Below are 21,294 nucleotides of genomic sequence, written 5' to 3' on the forward strand. Positions count from 1 at the left end.
ACCTGCCCCAGCTCAGACCCAGACCTCTTCAGCGACGCTTCCAGCCATAGAGGGTCAGTCAGTACAGAGCTCAAGGTCAGATGATGATGGCGCCCAGTTCTAGCTTGCCCCTCATACCTCAGTGCCTGGCTCGTCCACTGCAGCCCCACCGACCGACCCTTAAGTTTTGGTATTTGACGCCAAAGGGGGAGAGGGTTCGAGTATGTAGACTCAGAGGGGAGCGACTTTTAGGGGGAGCCTAGTTAGCTATTAGTCTATTATATACATTTGGAGTTTTATCTGTGTGATACACTATTACTATTATGCTTTCATGTGTTTACTTTCATGCACTTTTATATCTATGTGATAGTGATATCTACGTGATTGTGATATATGACATGTGTGCTCTCTACTTTGAATTCCTTTACATGTCATATCACTTGTGTTATACTCATTTGCTTTTGCTTCTGCGCTTTACTCCGATGCAAATGAGATTCACCACTTGTACTCAGGCTTATTTCATATCTTTTGAGTACATCGTGTTGGCTTAGGTCATATAAGCTTGCCTAACTACTTTGTTCTTATTGACAAAAGCTTATATGAACCAAGCATGTCAAAAACCTTACTCTTTCACATACTCAAGGTGGTATTGTCATCAACCACCAAAAAGGGGGAGATTGAAAGCATCTAGGCCCCTAATTGGGTTTCGGTGATTAATGACAATACAAGATTACTATGACTAACGTGTGTTTTGCAGAGGCAATTAAGTTAGGTCATGGTAATGGAGATTGATTGGGCAATCAAGATGGTCATGCCCCTACGATGGAAATTATTTCAGTTCTCAAAGGATGGACGACAAGGTTAAGGATAACTAGTTCTAAGTGTCGATTGGAGTTGGAGAGACACTTAGAGTAGTTTAGGACTTTGTTTTTCCTTTGGCCGTACTATTAAGGGGGGTATGGATGGGTAGCTTGACCTAGATGAGTCTAGTGAGTTAGATATGGTGCACACTTGTTAAAACTAGCACTAGGTAGCTCCACAACAGCCCTATGATCCTATGGAGCTAACTTCATTCACATATGTTCAAGAGTTGGAAGTGAATGGAGGGTCAAATGCTGACCAAACGCTGGTCGTAGGGTCCAGTCAGTTCATTTGACCAAGGAGATTGCATTCGGTGCGACCGGACGCTGAGTGGTTGAGTGACCGGACGCTGAGGACCAGCGTCCGGTCGACGCTAAGGACGCTGAGTGGTTCTGCGACCGGACGCGACCGGTCAGTACTGACCGGACCCTGAGGGTTCAGCGTCCGGTCGAGTACAGTAAGGTTCCAGTGAGAGTTTAATGCGACCGGACGCGTCCGATCAGTGATGATCGGACCCTGTCAGCGTTCGGTCAACACTTAAACACTAGTGTGCGGGTTGAACTGACCGGAGCGTCCGGTCAACATGATCGGAGCATTCGGTCACCCCGCAGAGGCACATAACGGTTCGTTTTTCAGGCTGCCTTATAAATAGAAGCTCCACTCATGTGTGGAGTTACTTTTGCTCATTTCAACAGCTGAGAAACACGTTTGTGAGTGCAAGAAGAGCAAGGTCCTAGTGAGGTGATTGAGATTTGAGAATCCAAGAGAGTAGCCTCATTAGTGAATCAAGAGTAGCAAAGTGTGTATCCACCGTTCTCATTAGGCTTCGCGTGGTCAAGTGAGAGTTCGTGCTTGTTACTCTTGGTGATCACCATCACCTAGATGGCTTGGTGGTGATTGGGAGCTTGGTGATCACCCGACGGAGCTTGTGGGTGACCTAACTCAAGTTGTGAGTGGTTTTGGGTGATTCACCACGACGGAGTGTCGAAGAATCAACCCGTAGAGAGCACTTGATCCTTGCGTAGATCAGGGGGAGTTACACCCTTACGCGGGTGCTCCAACGAGGACTAGTGGGGAGTGGCGACTCTCCGATACCTCGGCAAAATATCGCCGCGTTCCTCTCTCTCTATTTACTTTGAGTATTTACTTTGAGCATTTACTTTGAGCAATTCAATACTTGTTTTTACATTCATAGAATTACCATACTAGAGTAAGTTTGGAATATAGGTTGCAAGTCCTTTGTGCGTTAGATTAATAGAAACACTTTTCTAGGCACAAGGGGTTAATTGGGCTAACCGTAGAATTTATTTATTGCAAGAAAATTTAGAATTAACGCAATTCACCCCCCCTCTTGGGCATCTTGATCCTTTCAGCCACCACTGGAGACTAGGAGCATGATGACCACAAATGCGAGGGAACAAAGAGACACAGAAGGAGAAGGGGAAAGGGAGCCTCGCCGTCGTCGTCATCGCCGTTGCTTGTGCCCCAGGCAATTGGCTCTAGAGGTGACAAGACACAACGACACCATGGAGGAGGGCGATGCCGTGTGTTTCTTAGGTCCACCAGAGCTGCTGGGGAGGACGACATGGGCGTCTCTCAGAGAATTCCCAGGTAAAGCCGCAGCATGAATCTCAAAGCCAATTTGGCAGGACCAAAGTATTAGATGTTTGCACAAAATCGAAATGTGGCACTAGAAAAGCGAACAAGCAATATAGGCTACATGAGTAGCTTCAGCCCTACTAAATGGGCATCCAAGAAACGGCTTCGGTGAAAAAGCTTGGAGGAGCCATAACCATGTGTGAAGGCAAAAAAAACATGACTTCTCCCAACTCCCCCGTCATAGATTTGGCAAAAATTATAACAAAACTGTCGCTAGAACCATTTTCGCCAAACGGTTTAGCTCCATTGGATAAAGCTAACTAAAATCGGAGCCCTTTTAGGAGGAGTGGAAGCTCTGCCAAATAATTTCTATAAGTAATACTGATTAAATAAGGATATGAAACGTTTATAAGGCAATTTAGATCCTGATAGTATGAAAAATAGCATTCTTTAAAAGAGAAAAAAAAGTGTTGAGACAGGAGCCCAGTGGCATCTATCTTGTAGTGGTGTGCTCAATTCGCTATCATTCTGCAACAAGGAAAAACAAATTGAAGTATTCTCAATTCGCTAACATTCTGCAACAAGGAAAACCAAATTGATGTATGCTCAATTCGCATGGAGCCATGTATGTAGTGGTGTGCCCCTACCTTTTTCTAGAAGCCGAAGCATTGGAAAATTTCCTATGAACCGCTTTAGAACAAAGGATTTAGTTACTACAAATCCCATGGAATTCCTATGGAATGACTTGTTTTTTAGGAATTTTACAAGAGGTTAAACCTCATGGAAAATTTTCTTTGTGTCACCCTTTCTCTCATCAAAATCCTATGTTTTAAAGTTTTTATTGAGCTCCATCCAAACGTTCAATCTTGCAATATGTTTTCTCAATCTATAGGATTCAAGATATTAGGGCATTCCATTCCCCATGTTTTTCCAATTTCTGTGTTTGAAGAATCCTACCCCTAGTTATTTCTTCTCCTCTAAAGGAAACACATGCTAAAAGAATTTACTGCTCTACTTAGTTAGAAGCTTGGGATGATTTGTTTGTTCAAATAGGTGTGTGGCCATGGTGCATGCATCCATAACCGCGACGGGCGGCCGGATCGGGCCAAGGCGTCGACGGGGACACGCACGCCGGCGAGCGGCCGTGTACAACGGACACACAGAGAAACGGAGGACTTGGACGCATAGAAGAGTGACCACCGGCCTCCAGCGTCTCTGTTCCGTGCGTTGGTTACTAGTAGAGAAATGGGTTGCAGTCCCGGTTGGGAACTGGCTTTAGTCCCGATTTCCCAACCGGGACTACGAATCCGGGACTAAAGGTCCATCCTCAGGAGAAAAATAAATGAAATTGTAGGGAGACCTCTTTTGCGATGTGTGAGATTCGAACTCAGGACCTCTTTCATCGCGCATAAACTCCTTACCAATTCAGCTGTACACCACATGTGACCGGGTCCTGGACACCCTCCTTTTGAATTGACCTGTGGAGTACCTTTAGTCCTGGGTGTGAGACCTTTAATCCGGATTAGTGACACCAACCGGGACTAAAAGGTCACCCTTTAGTCCCGGTTGGTGTCCCGGTTGGTGTACCAACCGGGACTAAAGGTTGAAGGACCTTTAGTCTGGGTTGGTAACACCAACACCAACTGAGACTAAAGGTGGCCTGCTACGAAAGCGTGCCAGGACAGGGGCATTTAGTCCCTGTTGGTAGCTCTAACCGGAACTAATTCTTCCTTTACTCTCGGACGCAAAAAATACCGAGACTAAAGTCCAAAATCAAAATGGATGAAAGGTCATTTCTCTGCTAGCGGGTCCGTGGTTGATCGTTCTGCTCGGCCTTCTTCCCCGTCGACGTCATCTCGTCACGCTCCAGACTCCCAGCGCCGCTGGCGCTGCTAGCGATGCACTCCAGCGTGTGCTTCACATGTAGCGATGCGGATGTGTTGCCATAGGTACCGCCAGTTTTGGAGCGCGCGGGGCCGGGGAGAGAGAGTCCGGAGAGTGACTCGCCGTCGCCGTCGGTTTTACTCCGGTCAGTTCCAACGGCATCAGTTTCTTCTAGGCCCAAGGCAAGAGGCCGTTCGGTCCGTGGTAGCCGATGACGAACGACGGCCCAAGATGGCGGGATCTCGGCCCAACGGTTGTTCCCGCAAGCAAACCGACCCAACAACCTTATCCCTCCTCGCTATCCCGCCCCCCCCCCCCCCCCCCCCCCCCCGTGTCCGCTCCATTTCGAGCTCAAATCGCCGGACGAAATGGAAGCGGCGCCATGCGTCCGCACCTTCTCCCCGTCCTCGTCCTCCTCCGCGGGGGCTAGACCCTGCCTTCTCCTCGCGGGCTTGGCCTCGCGGCGCCCTCGGGTGCTCGCGGCGCCGCCCCCGCCCCGCGCCGTCGCCTCCTCCCGCGCGCCGCTGGTGGTCTCCAGCCCGCCACCGCCGGCGGCCTCGGGCACGCCCTCCCCCGCTCACGCCAAGGTCGACCGTTCCGGCCGCTTCTGCAGCCCCCGCGCCGCCCGGGAGCTCGCGCTGTGAGTCCCGTTTCCCCAGCTTCAGCTCCGACATACTTCGGTTTCTCTCCCTCCGCGCGGCGTTGGGATTGGCTTTGGGTGTGGTTCCTTCCCTGAGATGGTCGCTGCTTCCGCGTCTCGTGTCGCAGGATGATTTCCTACGCCGCGTGTCTGGAGGGAAACGACGTCGTCCGGCTCTTCGACCGCAGGATCAGCGCAAGACGAGGTCAGGGTTCTTCTCCCAGCACCTCTCCTTCGTGCATTTGTTTCAAGGATCAACTCGTCGATTTGCTCGGCTGAATACCTCCTTGCATCAGTGCAAACTCCTGGGCTCCTGGCGTTCTATGCATGCATTTTACTTGCTGTTTGTCCTCTTATTTCGGTTTCTCCACGCTTGTTCAGAGCACGGGTTTGTTTTCGACAAGGCATGCCTATTGAGTTACAACCATATGAGCTTTGGTGGGGGACCGCTCGAGGTCGGAACGGAGGAGGCTGAGAAACTGACCAGTCAGAACGAGAAGGATTCAGCCAACGGTAACAACTATGCCCACGCAACTTCTGGTTCTACTCCCTATATGTTAACGCGGTTACAGCTGGAGTCATAAATTGCTGTTGGTAAATTTGGACATATCTCCATTTTTTCCTCACAATTTTGAGATGGAATATCTCTATATCCAGAAGATTCCATAGAGCACAAGTTCAGTTGGGTACCAATTCCATTATAGCAGTCTTTTAACAGTTATCCTTCGGACAATCTGAAACATACAACCACCAGAAAATTAAGTTGATTCCTGTTTAAACAAATTTTATGGTTTGTTTCAGTCCAAGTTTTGAAACTTTCCTCATATTTTATATCTATGATTCTGATTTCCCAAAGTTAAGAGAGCAATGGATCATTGGATGTTCCATAAATACATTATTGAACTTAGGCTAAGTTTTTTTTTTATTGTGGGTGTGTGCCTATTGTCATGTATATAAAAACTGGAAGGCATGCTAGAGCAATTTCAAGTTGGTGCTGTGGATTTCAGACCGTCAAACTACAACAGTTAATGCAGTGCTTTGGCTTAAAAAAGCACAATGTGCTAGGTAAGTAGCTGCGTGGCACCTAACGCTTAATTAGGTATAGTGGCCAATGCCTAGGTGCCACCTAGTCAGGCTAGGTTGTCAATTGTCACTTTTGAGAATAGTGACATAATGAGTTGGGCCTAAAAAATTCAAGATCTAAAGGGGTTGTGTATCTGTTTTTTTGGTTTTGCAGACTGAGTTTTAAGAGAGCTATACCATAATCCATCATTCTAAGCGCCAGTAAATTTTGATATATTTTATCAAGCCATGTGTTGATTACACTTTTAATCGACATGCTGAAAACTGTTCACCTTCGTTAGCATGCATCGTTTGTAGCAGCCCAGTGGCATCTATCTTATTCAACGCAATAAACATATCCTTATGATGCATGCTAAATGGCTCATATAGTCATATTAACCGTATACATTTTTCTTCCTTAGTCTGTTGTGAAATCAGCTGAGTAATTATAGATTTCTTTTTGTGTAAATATGTTCCATTAATGTTTGGTTATTCTTCTGCAACGAATTTGACATGTTTTTGTTTCATATTCAGAAGAAGATGTACTTTCAGCTCCTCCAAAACTGGTTTACAACAACTTTGTCTTACGGTATACTTTCCTTCTTGCCCTTTTCCACTAAAGGCATTAGGTATCGACACACTGTTCTGATATGTGATAAATTTAATTTCCTGTTTATTATTTAGTCCTGCTGCTCTTACATTCCTAATTAGATGTTTTTCAAGTACAGGTTGTCCAGGGAACTTTTAGTGGCTGTTGCCAGTGGATGGGATAAGCATGTAGATATCATTGACAAAATAATTCCCCAGGCTTGGAAGGTTAGATATTTTTCCTAATCTTCTATGCTGATTCATCAAATCCCTTCGACATGCATCAAGCTGTTTATATGTTTATCAGTTTGATTCAAGCATATACTTATTCTGTATAGTACACAACCGTTTTTCACTACACTGAACTAGTGACCAAATCACCCTGATGCATACCAGAAGATGTTTATATGGTTATCAGTTTGGTTCAAACGTATCCTTATTCTGTATACTACACCACTGTTTTTCACTACACTGAACTAGTGAACAATCACTCTGATGCATACCGGAAGTGTATGACCATCAAGGATTATTTCGTGCCTTATCTTTTGGCATGCAATGAAATATTGAGATCTCCCATTGTTATTTTAGACTTATGACCTTATTACGCTACTTAATTTTCCAGCATAGCTAATTAGTTATTTCTGTTGGGCACCCGAAGGATGAGGAAGTGAATAAGTGATACAGAATCTGAAGAATGTACCTTCCTTAATCTGAATCGCTTTATTTCTATATTTGTTTGTACTACCAGAGCTCAGATGTTTTTTAAAGTAAAAATTAGAAAAATATGAAATACAATATATTACTTTCCTTTCAGTTTATAATCTACCTGATCTTTAAACTGGTGTCCAGGTAATATGTGTTCGTATATATTTTAGTATTTAGTATTTTGCAATTTGCTGTCTTGTTTTATGGCATAACCTGCTGTTGATACATGGAAAATTTCATGGCAGGATGAGCCTGTGGCAAGAATACTTGAGCTCTGCATTCTACATATTGCTATGGCAGAGATGACATCAAAAGGAACACCTCACAAAGTTGTGATTAATGAGGTGCTTATTTTTCTCCATATTACTTTTTTTTCTTCATATTTTGACTTTACGTGTCTAGCACCTGCATGCTTTCTTATAGCTATTACTCTTTCCATTTTTTAGTACTAATAGAATAAATGTCTCTCGACCCTTGTCTTTCAGGCAGTAGATCTGGCAAAGCGTTTTTGTGATGGTGGTGCCCCTCGGGTAATCAATGGATGCCTTCGAACATTTGTAAAGGATCATGTTGACGTTGCAGGCACGAGCCAGGGAGCTGAATCAAAGTGATTTTTTGCAAATACCCTGAATCGCACAACAGAATGGTGACTGAAGTAAAGAAGTATGGAGAAAACCTTGCTGTCTTGGAGTTCAGGCAAACACCTTCCATCATGAAGATTGAGCGTTTAACCTAAGGGAACCTAAGCAGTAAACATGATGGGCTCATCAAGGAAGGAGCCACAAATAGTTCGTTCAATTATTAGGTGAAAGTATACAGAGCTGTAAACTGGTGATGCACATTCATGCTCCATCTGAAACAACCGAAGGTTATCACTTCTGATGGCCTACTAGTCCCGCAGATCCTTAAATGACCAGATATTAAGATGTTCACCTGTTTGTTATTTTCAGTCCTACGAAAAAAAAACGCCCCCCGCGTCGCCGCCGCGCAGGCGACACGGGAGGCGACCCAAACCCTAGCCGTCTCTCTTCCTTCCCTCCCTCTCTCCAGCCGCGCCGTAGCCGGAGAAGGCTGCCGGCATGGCCGTGTAGCTTGCCGGGAGGGCGGCGGTCTTCGTGGTGGAAGATGCGACGGTCGGGGACGAGCTCGCGTGTGGCGTCCTAGGGCACAACGAGGTCGCTGAGGCTGGTGGCGGTGTCGACGTCTTCAGTGGCGGTTTGGGGTAGTCTCCTCGCTTCGGCGTCTGGATCCGGTGGTCCAAGGACCGGATTCGCGTGGATCTCCGCCGGGCCGCGCTTGGGCGGGCGCTGGGCGACGGTGTCGGCGGCTCCTGTCCAAGACATCGGGTAGTCGCCGGATCCGCGAGTACGGCGCTCGTGGTGTGAGGCGTTGCGCCTAGGGGCGTGTGCAGTGGCGGCTGCGTCGGCCTAGGGCGGGCCTCTTCCTCGCGCTCGCGCTCGGCAGTTGTTGGCGGCGTGCGTAGTAGCGGGACGGCGGGGCGTGCCCTCGCGCGAGCCGCGTGGGGCTCGGCTGTAAGGTCGAGATGATGACTAGAGGGGGGTGAATAGTCGTTTCTAAAACTTAATCGCGCCGGCTAACCGAAACAAGTGCGGAATTAAAACTATCGGTATAGCCAAGACTACACCCCTCTATCTATGTTCTCTAGCACCTCACTGAGATCTTAATTAAGCAACAAAGGTGCCGAGCTAGCTAGAGCTCACCTAACAAATTCTAGGAGCAAGGTCACACAAACCTATGCCACTAGTATTTCAAGCAATGAGGAAGCTCCTACACATGCTAGTAAGTAAAAGCACAAAGCCAACTAAGCTCATTAGCAATGCTCAATAACAAGGCAACCAATGCCAAATTAGAGAGCGCAAGTACTTAGCTATACAAACTAAGCAAAGTGACTAACAAGGTTACACAAACCAAATTAGCCACGTAAGGGAGCTACTTCTATGCTACACAAGCAAGAAGGTAACTAGTGAGCTACACAAGCTAACTAATTACAAGAGCAACTATACAAGCACAATGTATATAAAAGTAATCACAAGCTTGTGTAAGGGGATTGCAAACCAACGGGAAGAACAAGGTTGACACGGTGATTTTCTTTCGAGGTTCACGTGCTTCCCAACACGCTACGTCCCCGTTGTGTCGACCGCTCACTTGGTGGTTCGGCGGCTAATTGGCATCATCCGCCAAGCCCGCAGGTCGGGCACCACAAGAACCTACCCCGAAAGTGAGGGTAGCTCAATGACATGCTCAACTAGAGTTGCTCTTCGCGGCTCCCGTGGGGCAAGCACAATGCCCCTCATAAAGCTCTTCTCCGGAGCACCGCATAAGCTTCTTGCGGGCTTCAACGGAAACCACCATCAAGCCGTCTAGGAGGTGGCAACCTCCAAGAGTAACAAGCACCACTAGCTTGTAACTCAATCACCTAGTGCCACTCGATGTAATCTCACAATGCAATGCACTAGAATCACACTCACTCGCAATCGATTCGAACTTTTACAAGCACAAGTGAGTTAGAGGGCATCCAAGCACTCCTACACAAGCCACATAGGCGTGAGGGTGCTCAGCAACCAGCCCAAGGCCGGCCACACACTCCTTTTATAGCCCCAAGGGCTAAAATAGCCGTTACCCCTTTACTGGGCAAAGCGCGTACTGACCGGATGCGCAGGTCATAATGACCGGACGCTGAAACCCAGCGTCCGGTCACTTACAGAGAGGTTCCAGCGACGTTTTTCAGCGACCGGACTCTCCCAACGTCCGATCGCTTCTGGTCATGCTAAAAACACTGACCGGACACTGTGACCAGACTCGCAGGTGCTGACCGGACGCAGACCCTGAGCGTCCGGTCATTTTTCGCGCCAGTGTCCGGTCACAGACCTTTCAACGCTAAAACGGCTATAACTCTTAGCTCCGAACTCCGATTTCGATGATCTTGAACATTTTGGAAAGCTTACTCATAGGGCTACACATCCCACATGTATACTTGATCCAAATCATAATGAATCAAAACAGTATTCTAATCCAAGGACCATCCTATAGTTTGGAGTACACCGAAAAACCTTTTTCTCTTCTCTAAGTTGATTCACGACAACTCTAACTTCTTCTCATTTGCAAATGTGCCAACACCACCAAGTGTGCACCACCATGTGTATATGTGTTAGCTTTTCACAAACATTTTTCAAAGGATTAGTCACTCAACTTGCCACGCCACTCGATCCTAGCGATGATGCAAAGTTGGATCACTCGAGTGGCACTAGATGACCGATATGCAAACAAGTTTGCCCCTCTTGATAGTACAACCATCTATCCTAAACCCGGTCATGAACTTCTCTACACACCTATGACCGGTGAAATGAAATGCCCTATGTTATACCTTTGCCTTGCGCATTCCATTTTATCTCCTCCAATGTTGATGCAACACATGCACCAACACGATCAACAATGATATGATCCACTTCATATCATCACGTGATCATATTGGTTCATCGATCTTGACTTCACTTGATTTTCACCGTTGCCTTCGTCCATCGGCGCCAAGTCTTGCTTAAGCTTCACCGCCACGTGGTCCATCGCTCCAAAGCCTCCAACTTGCCCTTCACGCTTGCAACCGGTCCATCAAGCTAAGTCTTGTCTTGATCTTCTCCACCTTGATCACATGACTCAATGTTATGTCTCATGTGCAATAAGCTCCTTCATCATCATATGTGTGAGCTTTGCAACATCTCCGAGCCATTTTCACCTTCATGGCATATGTTGCTCATACACATGTACCTATGGACTAATCACATGTGTATCTCACATAAACACAATTAATCCACCTAGGTTGTCACTCAATTACCAAAACTACACAAGGACCTTTCAATCTCTCCATTTTTGGTAATTGATGACAACTCTACAAAGATATGGAAATTAAGCTCTTTTTGATTCATGTTGCTTGCCCAAGCAATTTTACCATGTGAAAATAATTTTGGACAAGTACCATAAACCCGAGATGGTAGTATTAGCTCCCCCTACATATGTGTTAGAGTGTTTGATTTGAAGCTCGCACATATGCATAGATTGAAATTGTGGGAGAGTAATTACTACTAAATGATGCTAAGGTGTATAGAGTAAACCTTTAAAGCATGATACCAATCGGAGTTGCACCTTTTAGTTCATCCTTAGCACCATAGTTAGCTAGATATCACTTGGAAATTAAATCACTAGATACCTCGTGAGATCAACATTAAAAGCAAGGTACTAGCATTACTTGTAAAGCATACCAAGTGTCTAGCTATCATCTTATGCATGCTAGTTATCAAATCATCAATTAAATTCTACAACTAACATACATCACACAAGCATGCATATTGAATTTAAGAACTTATGCAATGCAAGCAAGCACACGAATATGCACATATCAAATGCAATCAATCAAAGTTCATAAGCTTGCTCACCCTACTTGTGCTTCTCTTGTCCAAGAATTTTGATCCATCTCTTTTCTTCAATGTTGCTCCATGTCCTACCACTTCTTTGAGCTTTCATATCTTATCTCTCCCCCTTGTACAGTCTTAATCTCAAAGCCTTCATATCTTTGTACAATGTCTCTCCCTTTCTCATCAATTTCCATAAAAGGTGTGTTTCTCATTGATGCAAAGGTATGCGTTTGGGGTAGATGGATGAGACTTGAATCTTGTATTTTTGATGGACATCACTTGATTGTTGGAATGACACCACTTATAGATACCACTTGTAACTTATACCACTTGTATCTTGTGTAGGGCTTTTTGAGATACCATACATAGGATCTTCGATACACTTGAGCTCAATTTGTGGGACACCTTCCCCTATGTGATAGCATGGGTCATTCATTTGATACACTTGAGCTCTTGTAGATGAGGGATGCATTCTTCATTTGATGATCACTTAAAGTTGAGGATCACATATGGAACCATCGTCTTGCATGATTGATACCATGTGTAGATGTGATACCACTTGAAAGAATTTTCTAGTATGGAACCACTTGTTGGATTTATCAATAAAAACCATTTCTTGAACATTTGCTATCTTCATGAGTACCACTTATACGATATCACTTGTGAGTTGATCTAGACATCACTTGTAGATTCTTGATGAAATACTTGAGTCTAGATACCACTTGTAACAAACAAACTAGATATTCATTTGCATTGTTGTCTTGTGCTTGTACTCTTATCACTATCATGAGCTTTTATGGTTGACTTGAACTAAATTGATTTGCTAAGCTTTCAAGTCCGGTTTGAACCAATGACAAGCTTCTTCACACCTCTTGCAATGGTTATCTTGCCAATGTTGTACTTGTCACTTGTTAACAATCCATTCCATCTCCTTCTCTACACACCTATGACCGGTGAAATGAAATGCCCTAGGTTATACCTTTGCCTTGCGCATTCCATTCTGTCTCCTCCAATGTCGACGCAATACATGCACCAACACGATCAGCAATGATATGATCCACTTCATATCATCACGTGACCATATTGGTTCATCGATCTTGACTTCACTTGCTTTTCACCATTGCCTTCGTCCATCGGCGCCAAGTTTTGCTTAAGCTTCACCGCCACGCGGTCCATCGCTCCAAAGCCTCCAACTTGCCATTCACGCTTGCAACCGGTCCATCAAGCTAAGTCTTGTCTTGATCTTCTCCACCCCACCTTGATCACATGACTCAATGTCATATCTCATGTGCAATAAGCTCCTTCATCATCATATGTGTGAGCTTTGCAACATCTCCGATCTATTTTCACCTTCATGGCATATGTTGCTCATACACATGTACCCATGGACTAATCACCTGTGTATCTTACATAAACACAATTAGTCCACCTAGGTTGTCACTTAATTACCAAAACTACACAAGGACCTTTCATCGGTGAGGCCACCTGCTGTGGCTGCGGCGGCGCTGGCTAGTGCCCGTGCAGGCGCCGAGCGGTGGCGGGGCCTCCTTCTTCCTCCTCCGCTTCCCCCTTTACTCCTTGACCATGGCGTGGAGGCAGCGGTGCTAGCCGAGGACATTGGGTCTGGCGCCCTGACGGCCAGATCCGGTGCCCCTAGGGCAGGGGGCGGCGCCCGTGGTGGGGCATGCGCCTGACAGTGGCTGGTGGAGGTCGGCAGCGTCGACGGCGGGTGCTTGAGCCGGCGACGACAGCTGGCGACGGCTTTGGCGTGCGGCAGGGTGACACACGTCGCAGGGTAAGTCCAGCTCTGCATGTTGCCCGGTCGGAGGGGGTGGCGGTCGATGCCCCTCTGGAGGGGCTTCTACGCGTTGGCAGTGGCGACGATGGTGGCGATAGGCTAGGGTCCGGCATCTTGGCTCGACGTATGTGCTAGGGGCACCTCGGCGCGAAAGCCTTGGCGACGGTGATGCCTGTGGGCGTCGATTTCCTTGTTGGGGGCGTCGTGTTCTCGTGCCCCAGCCATGTCTTCCACGGGTGGAAACCCGGTCCATTCCTGGACAAGCGACGGCGGCGCAATCGGCGTCGTACCCTTCCTGAAGGCGTCACCGTGGAAATTCGTCTCGGCCGTGATGTCTCCTTCGGCGGATGTCCTCCGCCTCTCGGCGCCCGGTTGACGCGAGACGGTGAGTTTGGCATCGTGAAGTCGGAGCTGTTGCATCAGGGGATGTAGCTCGGCAACGATGACGCGGGTCGATCCCTTCTTCTCTGATGGCTGGGTTTCAGCTTTAGAGGCTTGGCAATCGCCGCGGGCGGGGCGTGGGATCAAGACAGGAAGTCGGAGCTGCTCTTCGCGAAGCCGTTGATCTCGGCAACGATGTCCTGCTGCAGCCTCCTGCTTTGGGCCCGTTGGTCTGACATCTTTGGTTGAGTCGTCGGTGTTTTGCCATGGAAAGTCGGAGCTGCTGGTTGCTTTGCAACCATGCTCGGCAACGATGACTCATGATAGTGTGTACTCTACCGCGTTGCGTGAGTGGGCTAACCTTTTCGTGGTGTTTGGTGTCACGCTTGGCTACCTTTGCTTGTATATAAACTTCATTCGTCTTAACTGAAAGGTAGAGCTCATGACATTGTTTCAAAAAATAATAATAATAAGATGTTCACAAGTTCAGTAAAAGCCTGATGTATATGTAATAGGTTATGATTGGCATTGGCCCATGCTCTGGGAGACAGATAATTCGGGTTTCATAAATTGATGCAAGACATGTAGATTATTAATCTCTTATATGTCGCATATGATGTTTGCTTCTACTTGGATTGATTTTGGATCTTTTCTCTCAAACATAATTCGTTTTATTTCTGTCCGTTTTGTACTGGTCTTATTGCCTACTCTCTCGATTCTAAAATGAAAGAAATTTTAGCTAACATTTTATATATAATGCAAGATGTTGTAGTTAACATGAATGTGCACTGCAGCAGTGACCAAATGCGTCTGCTCAAGTAGTCAGGCCTGTTCTGATCCACCGTGATTATAATAATTAGCTAAAAGAATTTAATTGTACTCTAAACAGACTAAGATTATAATTTAGATTATATAATTAAAACACTCGGTTACAATAATTTTATAATCTACCTCGAACCTGCTTTCTGGTGATTACGATTTTCTCACATAAACGAAGAATGATCCATCACAATAATTCAAATACTCCGATTATTATAGTTCATAATTTCGTAATTCTATATATAATTCATCAGATTATCATCCTGTTCATTTGTTAATTTCAACCAGACTTATTCAACCAGTTAACAGTATTTTTCTCTTACAATAAACCAGCACCGGTCAGTCCAAACCAGCTCATCCAGCGAACACGCCGTATAAAACAAACCACCAAACAGCTGCTAAGCCCGGAAGCGATCACCAGTTGATCTGAGGTTCGAAACCAGCTAGTGCGATTTGCGAGCAGGAGAAATCCTAAGATTAATGCCCGCCAAACACGAATCATACCCATACACCGACACGGGGCCCCAGCGCATGCTATGACCCACAGGTCCGTGTGCATACCTCAAACCAGCGCGTGGGCAAACCACACCCTGGGTAACCGGCCACAGCCGGTGCACCCTGTTCCCCTACAAAAGCCAAGCACTCCCCATCCACCGCCTGCTCCCCGTCCACCGATACAACCCAACTCCCGCACGCATCTATACCTCCCACCACCAGACGACCTCCCCCCTCCCCCCTGCATTCTCACGCCGCCTGCGCTCTCCCTCCCCCTCGCGAGATAGATAACCCTAGCAGCTCCCTTCCCCTTGCTTTCCCTCCTCTCCAACTCCTCTCCCGATCTCTATAAAAGACCCGGATTTCGAATTCCCCCTCGAACCCGTGACACGCGCGTTCCTCTCCCGCCCATTTCGGCCTCGGATTTGGCCCGGATTCGCGGCGCGGAGCCGACGAGGTTGCGTGCGTGGTTCGGATGGCGGAGCCGGGGCTCGAGGGCAGCCAGCCGGTGGATCTGTCCAAGCACCCCTCCGGCATCGTCCCCACGCTCCAGTAAGTCCCGGATCTGGGTCGTCTGGGGTTTGGGGGTTGCGGAGAGATCCCGTACCGTACGTGCTAGGGTCGCGCCGCGCGGCGGATGGGTGCTTGGGTGTGCTGGAGCTGCCGGGGCTTGGTTCTGGGCAGCGGGGTGCCTCCCTGTCTTGTGGGTGGTGGTGGTGTTGGTCTGTGTCGTGTTTTTGTTCAGCTTCCCGGTGCTGGGTGCATCGAAATGAACTAATATATTGACTTAAATAGTTGGGGCTTTGGTGGGAATTATTTAGCTGTCATCCTCTCTCGGAGTGTTGATTTCAGGTATGAGACTTGGGAGAACGAGACAGGGCCAAACTGCAGAGCAGATCTATTTCCTGATTGAAGTTTGTATTGTTGGCGTAATAGTTGTAGCAAGCATAATCTCTTCTTGACCATATTTCCATTCCATGTTTTGACTGGTTGGTGCATAAATTGTGTAATAAACTAATAATGTGATAAGCAGTCAGCCTCACGGACTGAGATTTCGATATCTCATCTCGTGGGGAGGGTTAAATGCATTGGTTTGGTTTGAGGGACGTCCCGAATGGGGCAATCATTTTTCCACCAGTGTTTGGTTGGGAGTTTTTTCACCAGTGTTTGGTTGGGAGGTGCTGGGACGGGGTCATTTCTGCAGTGGCATATTCCTGAAATATGCGGACAGCTCGGTCCCCTCGAATCGGGTGGATGAAGCCATTCCTTGTGGACCGCGTCGTGCGCCATCTTTGCATTGGCAGGTGCGAGCGTGGTCAAACGGAGGGGCCGCGGGCATGGGGAAGCTCGGAGCTCAAGGCAAGCGGAGGAGAGATGGACGGAGAATATGCAGCGCACTGGGCTAGCGCCGACCACAAGAGTGGTGTGAGCTCCAGCATGGGAAGGAGTGGGTCTGATGACCTCTGGTCACACGAGATCTCTGGTGGGGCAGATTGAGCATCTCTGGTGGCGGCAATGCCGAGATCTCTGCACGAGATCTTGGGCGAATGGGTTGGGCGGTGGTAGTGCCCAGCTCTTGGGCACCAGAGCTGTGAGATGTTGGGCGACTGCGGTACGAAATCTTGGGAATCAGGCTTTGCTCACCCGAAGAAGACAACAAGAATAGGTGTAGAGACAATGGCTGGTGGGGCCATGGATTATTGCATCTAATGGTGTTAAAACTCCAGCGGGTTCCACCCCACCACCACCATATCCTTCTAACCAAACAAAAATTGGAATGAACCTATCCCTCCAACCAAACCAGAGCTGGGTCAATCCCGTCCAAAAAAAATAGGGACCTTACCATCCATCGCACTTTGTCCCCAAACCAGAAGCAACCTAAGGGACTGACTTTTGTGGAAGATTTTTATTATGATTTTGGTGAAAGATTTTTCTGCCGGAGATTTCATTCTTCGTGTGGGATTTAAATGCTATGGGCTTATTAGTGCTATATCAAGTCCTGAAATGACTTTGATACAAAGCTTTTATGATCCAACCATTATAGTGTAGGACTGTAGGTTATCTTGAATGATAGTCTTACGTTTATTATGATTTGTACATGTTGGAAATTGGCACGAAGAAGAAATTAATAGCGCACACTATCATATCAAAAAAGAACAATGAAAATCATCTTGTAGTGTCTGTACAATGCTAAAAACTTACAATAAGAACCCTATGTTGCTTTTACAAAACAAAATTCACATGTTTACTGCAGTTCTTCGATCCTGGTCTGCTTGACGTGATGTCATTTTTTCATGACAGGAATATTGTATCAACAGTTAATTTGGATTGTAAACTTGACCTCAAAGCAATAGCTTTGCAAGCACGAAATGCAGAGTATAACCCAAAGGTATAGTGATTACCTCAAAGCAATGGCTTTTTATGGTATTTCCTGGTGGTTTTATCTAGCAGATGATTTTATGGATATACAATGTATGTTGATCCTTTGTAACTATGTGCAATCTTGTCTGTGAGCTCAAATAGCTTTGTGCTAATAGCTAATGGATGGCCTGGGATATGAGATGTGCGTGGTTAATTTTGGACCAGATGGATGCTCATATCCAGCTTGACCTGTGAATAACCACAATATTCTTTGACAAACAAGTTCTAAATTTTTAGCTTATATATGACTTGCCTGCTCTTAGGGCATTCTATTGAATGCAGTCTTTCTAGTTACGATGATATAATGTAGCAACCTGATTTTTGCTAAGTTTTCTCTGTTATTATATTTGGTTTGTTGACTCTTTTATCTGTAAACAGCGTTTTGCTGCAGTCATCATGAGAATAAGGGAACCCAAAACCACGGCACTGATATTTGCATCGGGTAAAATGGTATGTCATCAACATCTTTTGTCTTATACTGTCAATTTTCAAGGATTTTGCAAGCTTTTGGTGGCAGAATTTCCCTTGTATTAAATTTATTCACATCAAAATTCTTGTGGCATATATGGCCTACGTGAGATATGATCTGTTTTTTTTTTACATGCTTTGTTGCCTTGGTGCTGCGTTGTCAAAAGATAGATAGACTAATCTTTCTGTTTTTACTGTGTCCTAATCTACCTCTCTCAATCATCAAGTATTGGAGAATAATGTTCTTACCCTCTCTCGCCTACACTAGGCAAATCTATTGAAGGGCGGGCCTGGTGCAAGCGGTAGAGTCTTACCGCCTGAGACCGGAAGGTCCCGGGTTCGAGTCGCGGTCTCCTCGCATTGCACAAGCGAGGGTAAGGCTTGCCACTGACACCCATCCCCAGACCCCGCACAGAGTGGGAGCTCTTTGCACTGGGTACGCCCTTTTACCAGATGATATATCACGGCGGGTGTTTACTTGGGATTTTATTTGGATCAATATCTTCAGTATTGTAGACTTTCTTGGTTGTCATATTGAAATTAATTAAATGCATTGATGCGTCAATGCTTTTCTTCCAAATGAAGAAAGTTTATTAGAACTGCATTTCTTTTATATAGAACGACAATCTTGTATCAATCCATCATAAGTGTTGTAGTGCTGAAGCAAGCGACCGATAATTTTCTATCAACAGGTATGTACTGGAGCGAAGAGCGAGCAGCAATCTAAGCTTGCGGCAAGAAAGGTGCCATATGTCTTGCTACCATTTTATTTAAGTTGGATCTAGTTTACTGAGAGGCTTCTGAATTCTAACACTTGTCTGTATTTCCAGTATGCTCGTATTATTCAGAAACTTGGTTTTCCTGCTAAGTTTAAGGTAACTATTTTCATAGTTGTGTACATTGACCTGTGCTTTGAACAATTTGTACATCAGTTGCTAAGTTGCTGTTCTATGGCCAGGACTTTAAGATTCAGAATATTGTTGGCTCTTGTGATGTCAAGTTTCCAATTAGGCTTGAGGGCCTTGCATATTCTCATGGTGCCTTCTCAAGTGTATGTCCAATGATGGCTTATTTTAACATCACAGTAATTCTTTTACCCTTTTTTGGGCTCCATTCTTGGATAATGACATTTTTCATTTGTTTTACAGTACGAACCAGAACTCTTTCCTGGCCTTATCTATCGGATGAAACAACCAAAGATTGTTCTTTTAATTTTTGTTTCAGGCAAGATTGTTTTGACTGGAGCAAAGGTTAGTTGTCATTTCTTGCACATGCTTAATAATACCGTGATTTGCTTATCTTTTTCCTTCATTTCATACTCCATTGTTTGCAGGTGAGAGAGGAGACCTACACTGCATTCGAAAACATCTATCCTGTACTGACAGAGTTTAGAAAAGTTCAGCAATGGTATGTAGTTCTTTTTATCATGCTTCAATCATAGTGCATGCATGACTCTTGCTACAATTGAGATTCTCTTGTTCTGTTGACTATGTTCACTATGTCTTGTACTCATTTTTGTAACATGTGTGGGACTGGGCACCTGTATGTTATTTGTTGTTAGACTTGATAGTAAAAATGTTGGAATCATGTTTTCTACTGTGTTTTCGAAACAAACTTTTATCATGGTATTCTGGTTATTCAAATCAGATGCCACAAAAAAGGTTAGTAAGAAGCTAAGGGCAGAGAACTCTTGTTGGGTGATTTGAAATATTCATCTGCCTTTATATTTGATGTATAGCTATGAAGTGGTTGATTTGTTTTGCTGTTTGATATCATTACTGATAAAAAGCAATGTATGTGAATGCTATGCTATGCAAGCCATGGCTTGTAAATAGCTGCCTGAGGAGATCTTTCCTTCTCTCTTTGAGCTCCTTTTGGAATGTGGGATTTCCCCCCTGTTTCCTGTGTTTTCCTGTGAAAATGAACTGATTCCCTTGAAATTGAACATCATTTATGTGAAATTCCTGTGTTCCCAAAGGACAATTTATTGTTTATCACGACGGTGTGTGCAGTACTAAAATTAATTATTTAAAACTAATCTTTTCCTTCTGATGCCCCTCTTTGCAGATGACCCCAGTGAAGGTCACGTTCTTCTAATTACAAGCTTCCATGAGGTTTTCGTGTGACCATAAATTCTAACTGTACATAAAAAGTCTGGCGGAACTTATAGCATCTTGTAATTTCTGTGAGCTTCGGTGTCATGATTGGGTGGGTTTGTTGTGGTAGCTGGTGGACTTGTCAAGTTGATCCATTTGGGTAGGGCCCTGGTGAACACTGACACCTCATTATGTCTCAGTTTGAGTAGTTTGTGTGAACTGCAGGGTACATGCTTGTCCCATGTGGTTGCAGCGTTAACTTGAGTGCTAACAAGAGTAGATAAATTTTGCCCTACTTTGTCTTTGAGACACGAGTCTTGTAAAGTCTTTTCTGAGTATCTTTCAGTGTGCTGTGCGATGATGAAAAGGCTGGCACTGTATGTAACGTGGGCAAGGGCAATGTACTGACGGGACTGCGTGACTGGTTGTAAGTTATCTGTTGTATTTGAGATGCTGTAGCGTTTAGGACACTGGGACTTAATCTTGTTGGTTCACCGTATGGAGGAACCGGTCAGTAGACCATGCTATTGGTGTGCCTCTTTGCCAGTGGCTAATGATAGACATGTATGTTTCTGTTTCCAAATGTTCCAAATGATAGACATGCTAGGGTGAATAATTTGAATTCTACGTACTGTATAATTATCTTCTGGAAAGAATGCTCGGCGAAACGAACTGTCTCGTATCGCAGGGAACTGTGGTTACAGCTATTTGGCGTTTTCGATAAGAGTAAATTACACGGACATTCCTTAAAGTATTGGGCGAGTTTTATTTTGGTCCCCAAAGTATGAAATCACATGTTTGGCTTCTTAATGTATTTAAGTGATCTTAACTAGTTTTAAAATAAATAAGAGGAGGGTTAGAAGCTGACGTGGTTGTCCGTGTGGTTAGCCACGTACCAGCGAGATCAAGGCCTGCTCCTCCAGCTGGACATGGCCACTGTCGGCCTCGTCGCTGGTCACATCGCGCTCGACCCCCTAGCACGCTAGCGCTACCCCAGCGCCTCCGCCCCCCTCGCCAGCGAGCGCTACCCCCGCGCCTCCACGTACGCGCGGCCGCGTGCTTCGGCGCCTC

General features: G+C 45.7%; 2 protein-coding genes across 2 annotated transcripts; both read left to right on the forward strand.

The window, feature by feature from the left end:
* The first annotated feature begins 4,658 nt into the window (after positions 1–4,658).
* On the forward strand, positions 4,659–8,250 carry LOC136538513 (uncharacterized). Its single transcript, XM_066530473.1, has 7 exons — positions 4,659–4,963; positions 5,092–5,168; positions 5,345–5,476; positions 6,560–6,614; positions 6,754–6,841; positions 7,564–7,662; positions 7,804–8,250. The coding sequence occupies exons 1-7, from the start codon at positions 4,692–4,694 to the stop codon at positions 7,927–7,929; spliced, it is 849 nt and encodes a 282-aa protein (XP_066386570.1). The 5' UTR covers positions 4,659–4,691; the 3' UTR covers positions 7,930–8,250.
* Positions 8,251–15,461: 7,211 nt separating this feature from the next.
* On the forward strand, positions 15,462–20,800 carry LOC136522115 (TATA-box-binding protein 2). The gene is made up of 9 exons (XM_066515906.1): positions 15,462–15,790; positions 17,540–17,627; positions 18,038–18,109; positions 18,820–18,870; positions 18,958–19,002; positions 19,086–19,178; positions 19,276–19,377; positions 19,461–19,534; positions 20,195–20,800. Coding segments are annotated over exons 1-9 (603 nt in total). The 5' UTR covers positions 15,462–15,713; the 3' UTR covers positions 20,196–20,800.
* The last annotated feature ends 494 nt before the right edge of the window (positions 20,801–21,294 follow it).

Source organism: Miscanthus floridulus, chromosome 2, assembly GCF_019320115.1.
Source record: "Miscanthus floridulus cultivar M001 chromosome 2, ASM1932011v1, whole genome shotgun sequence".
NCBI classification, from domain to species: domain Eukaryota; kingdom Viridiplantae; phylum Streptophyta; class Magnoliopsida; order Poales; family Poaceae; genus Miscanthus; species Miscanthus floridulus.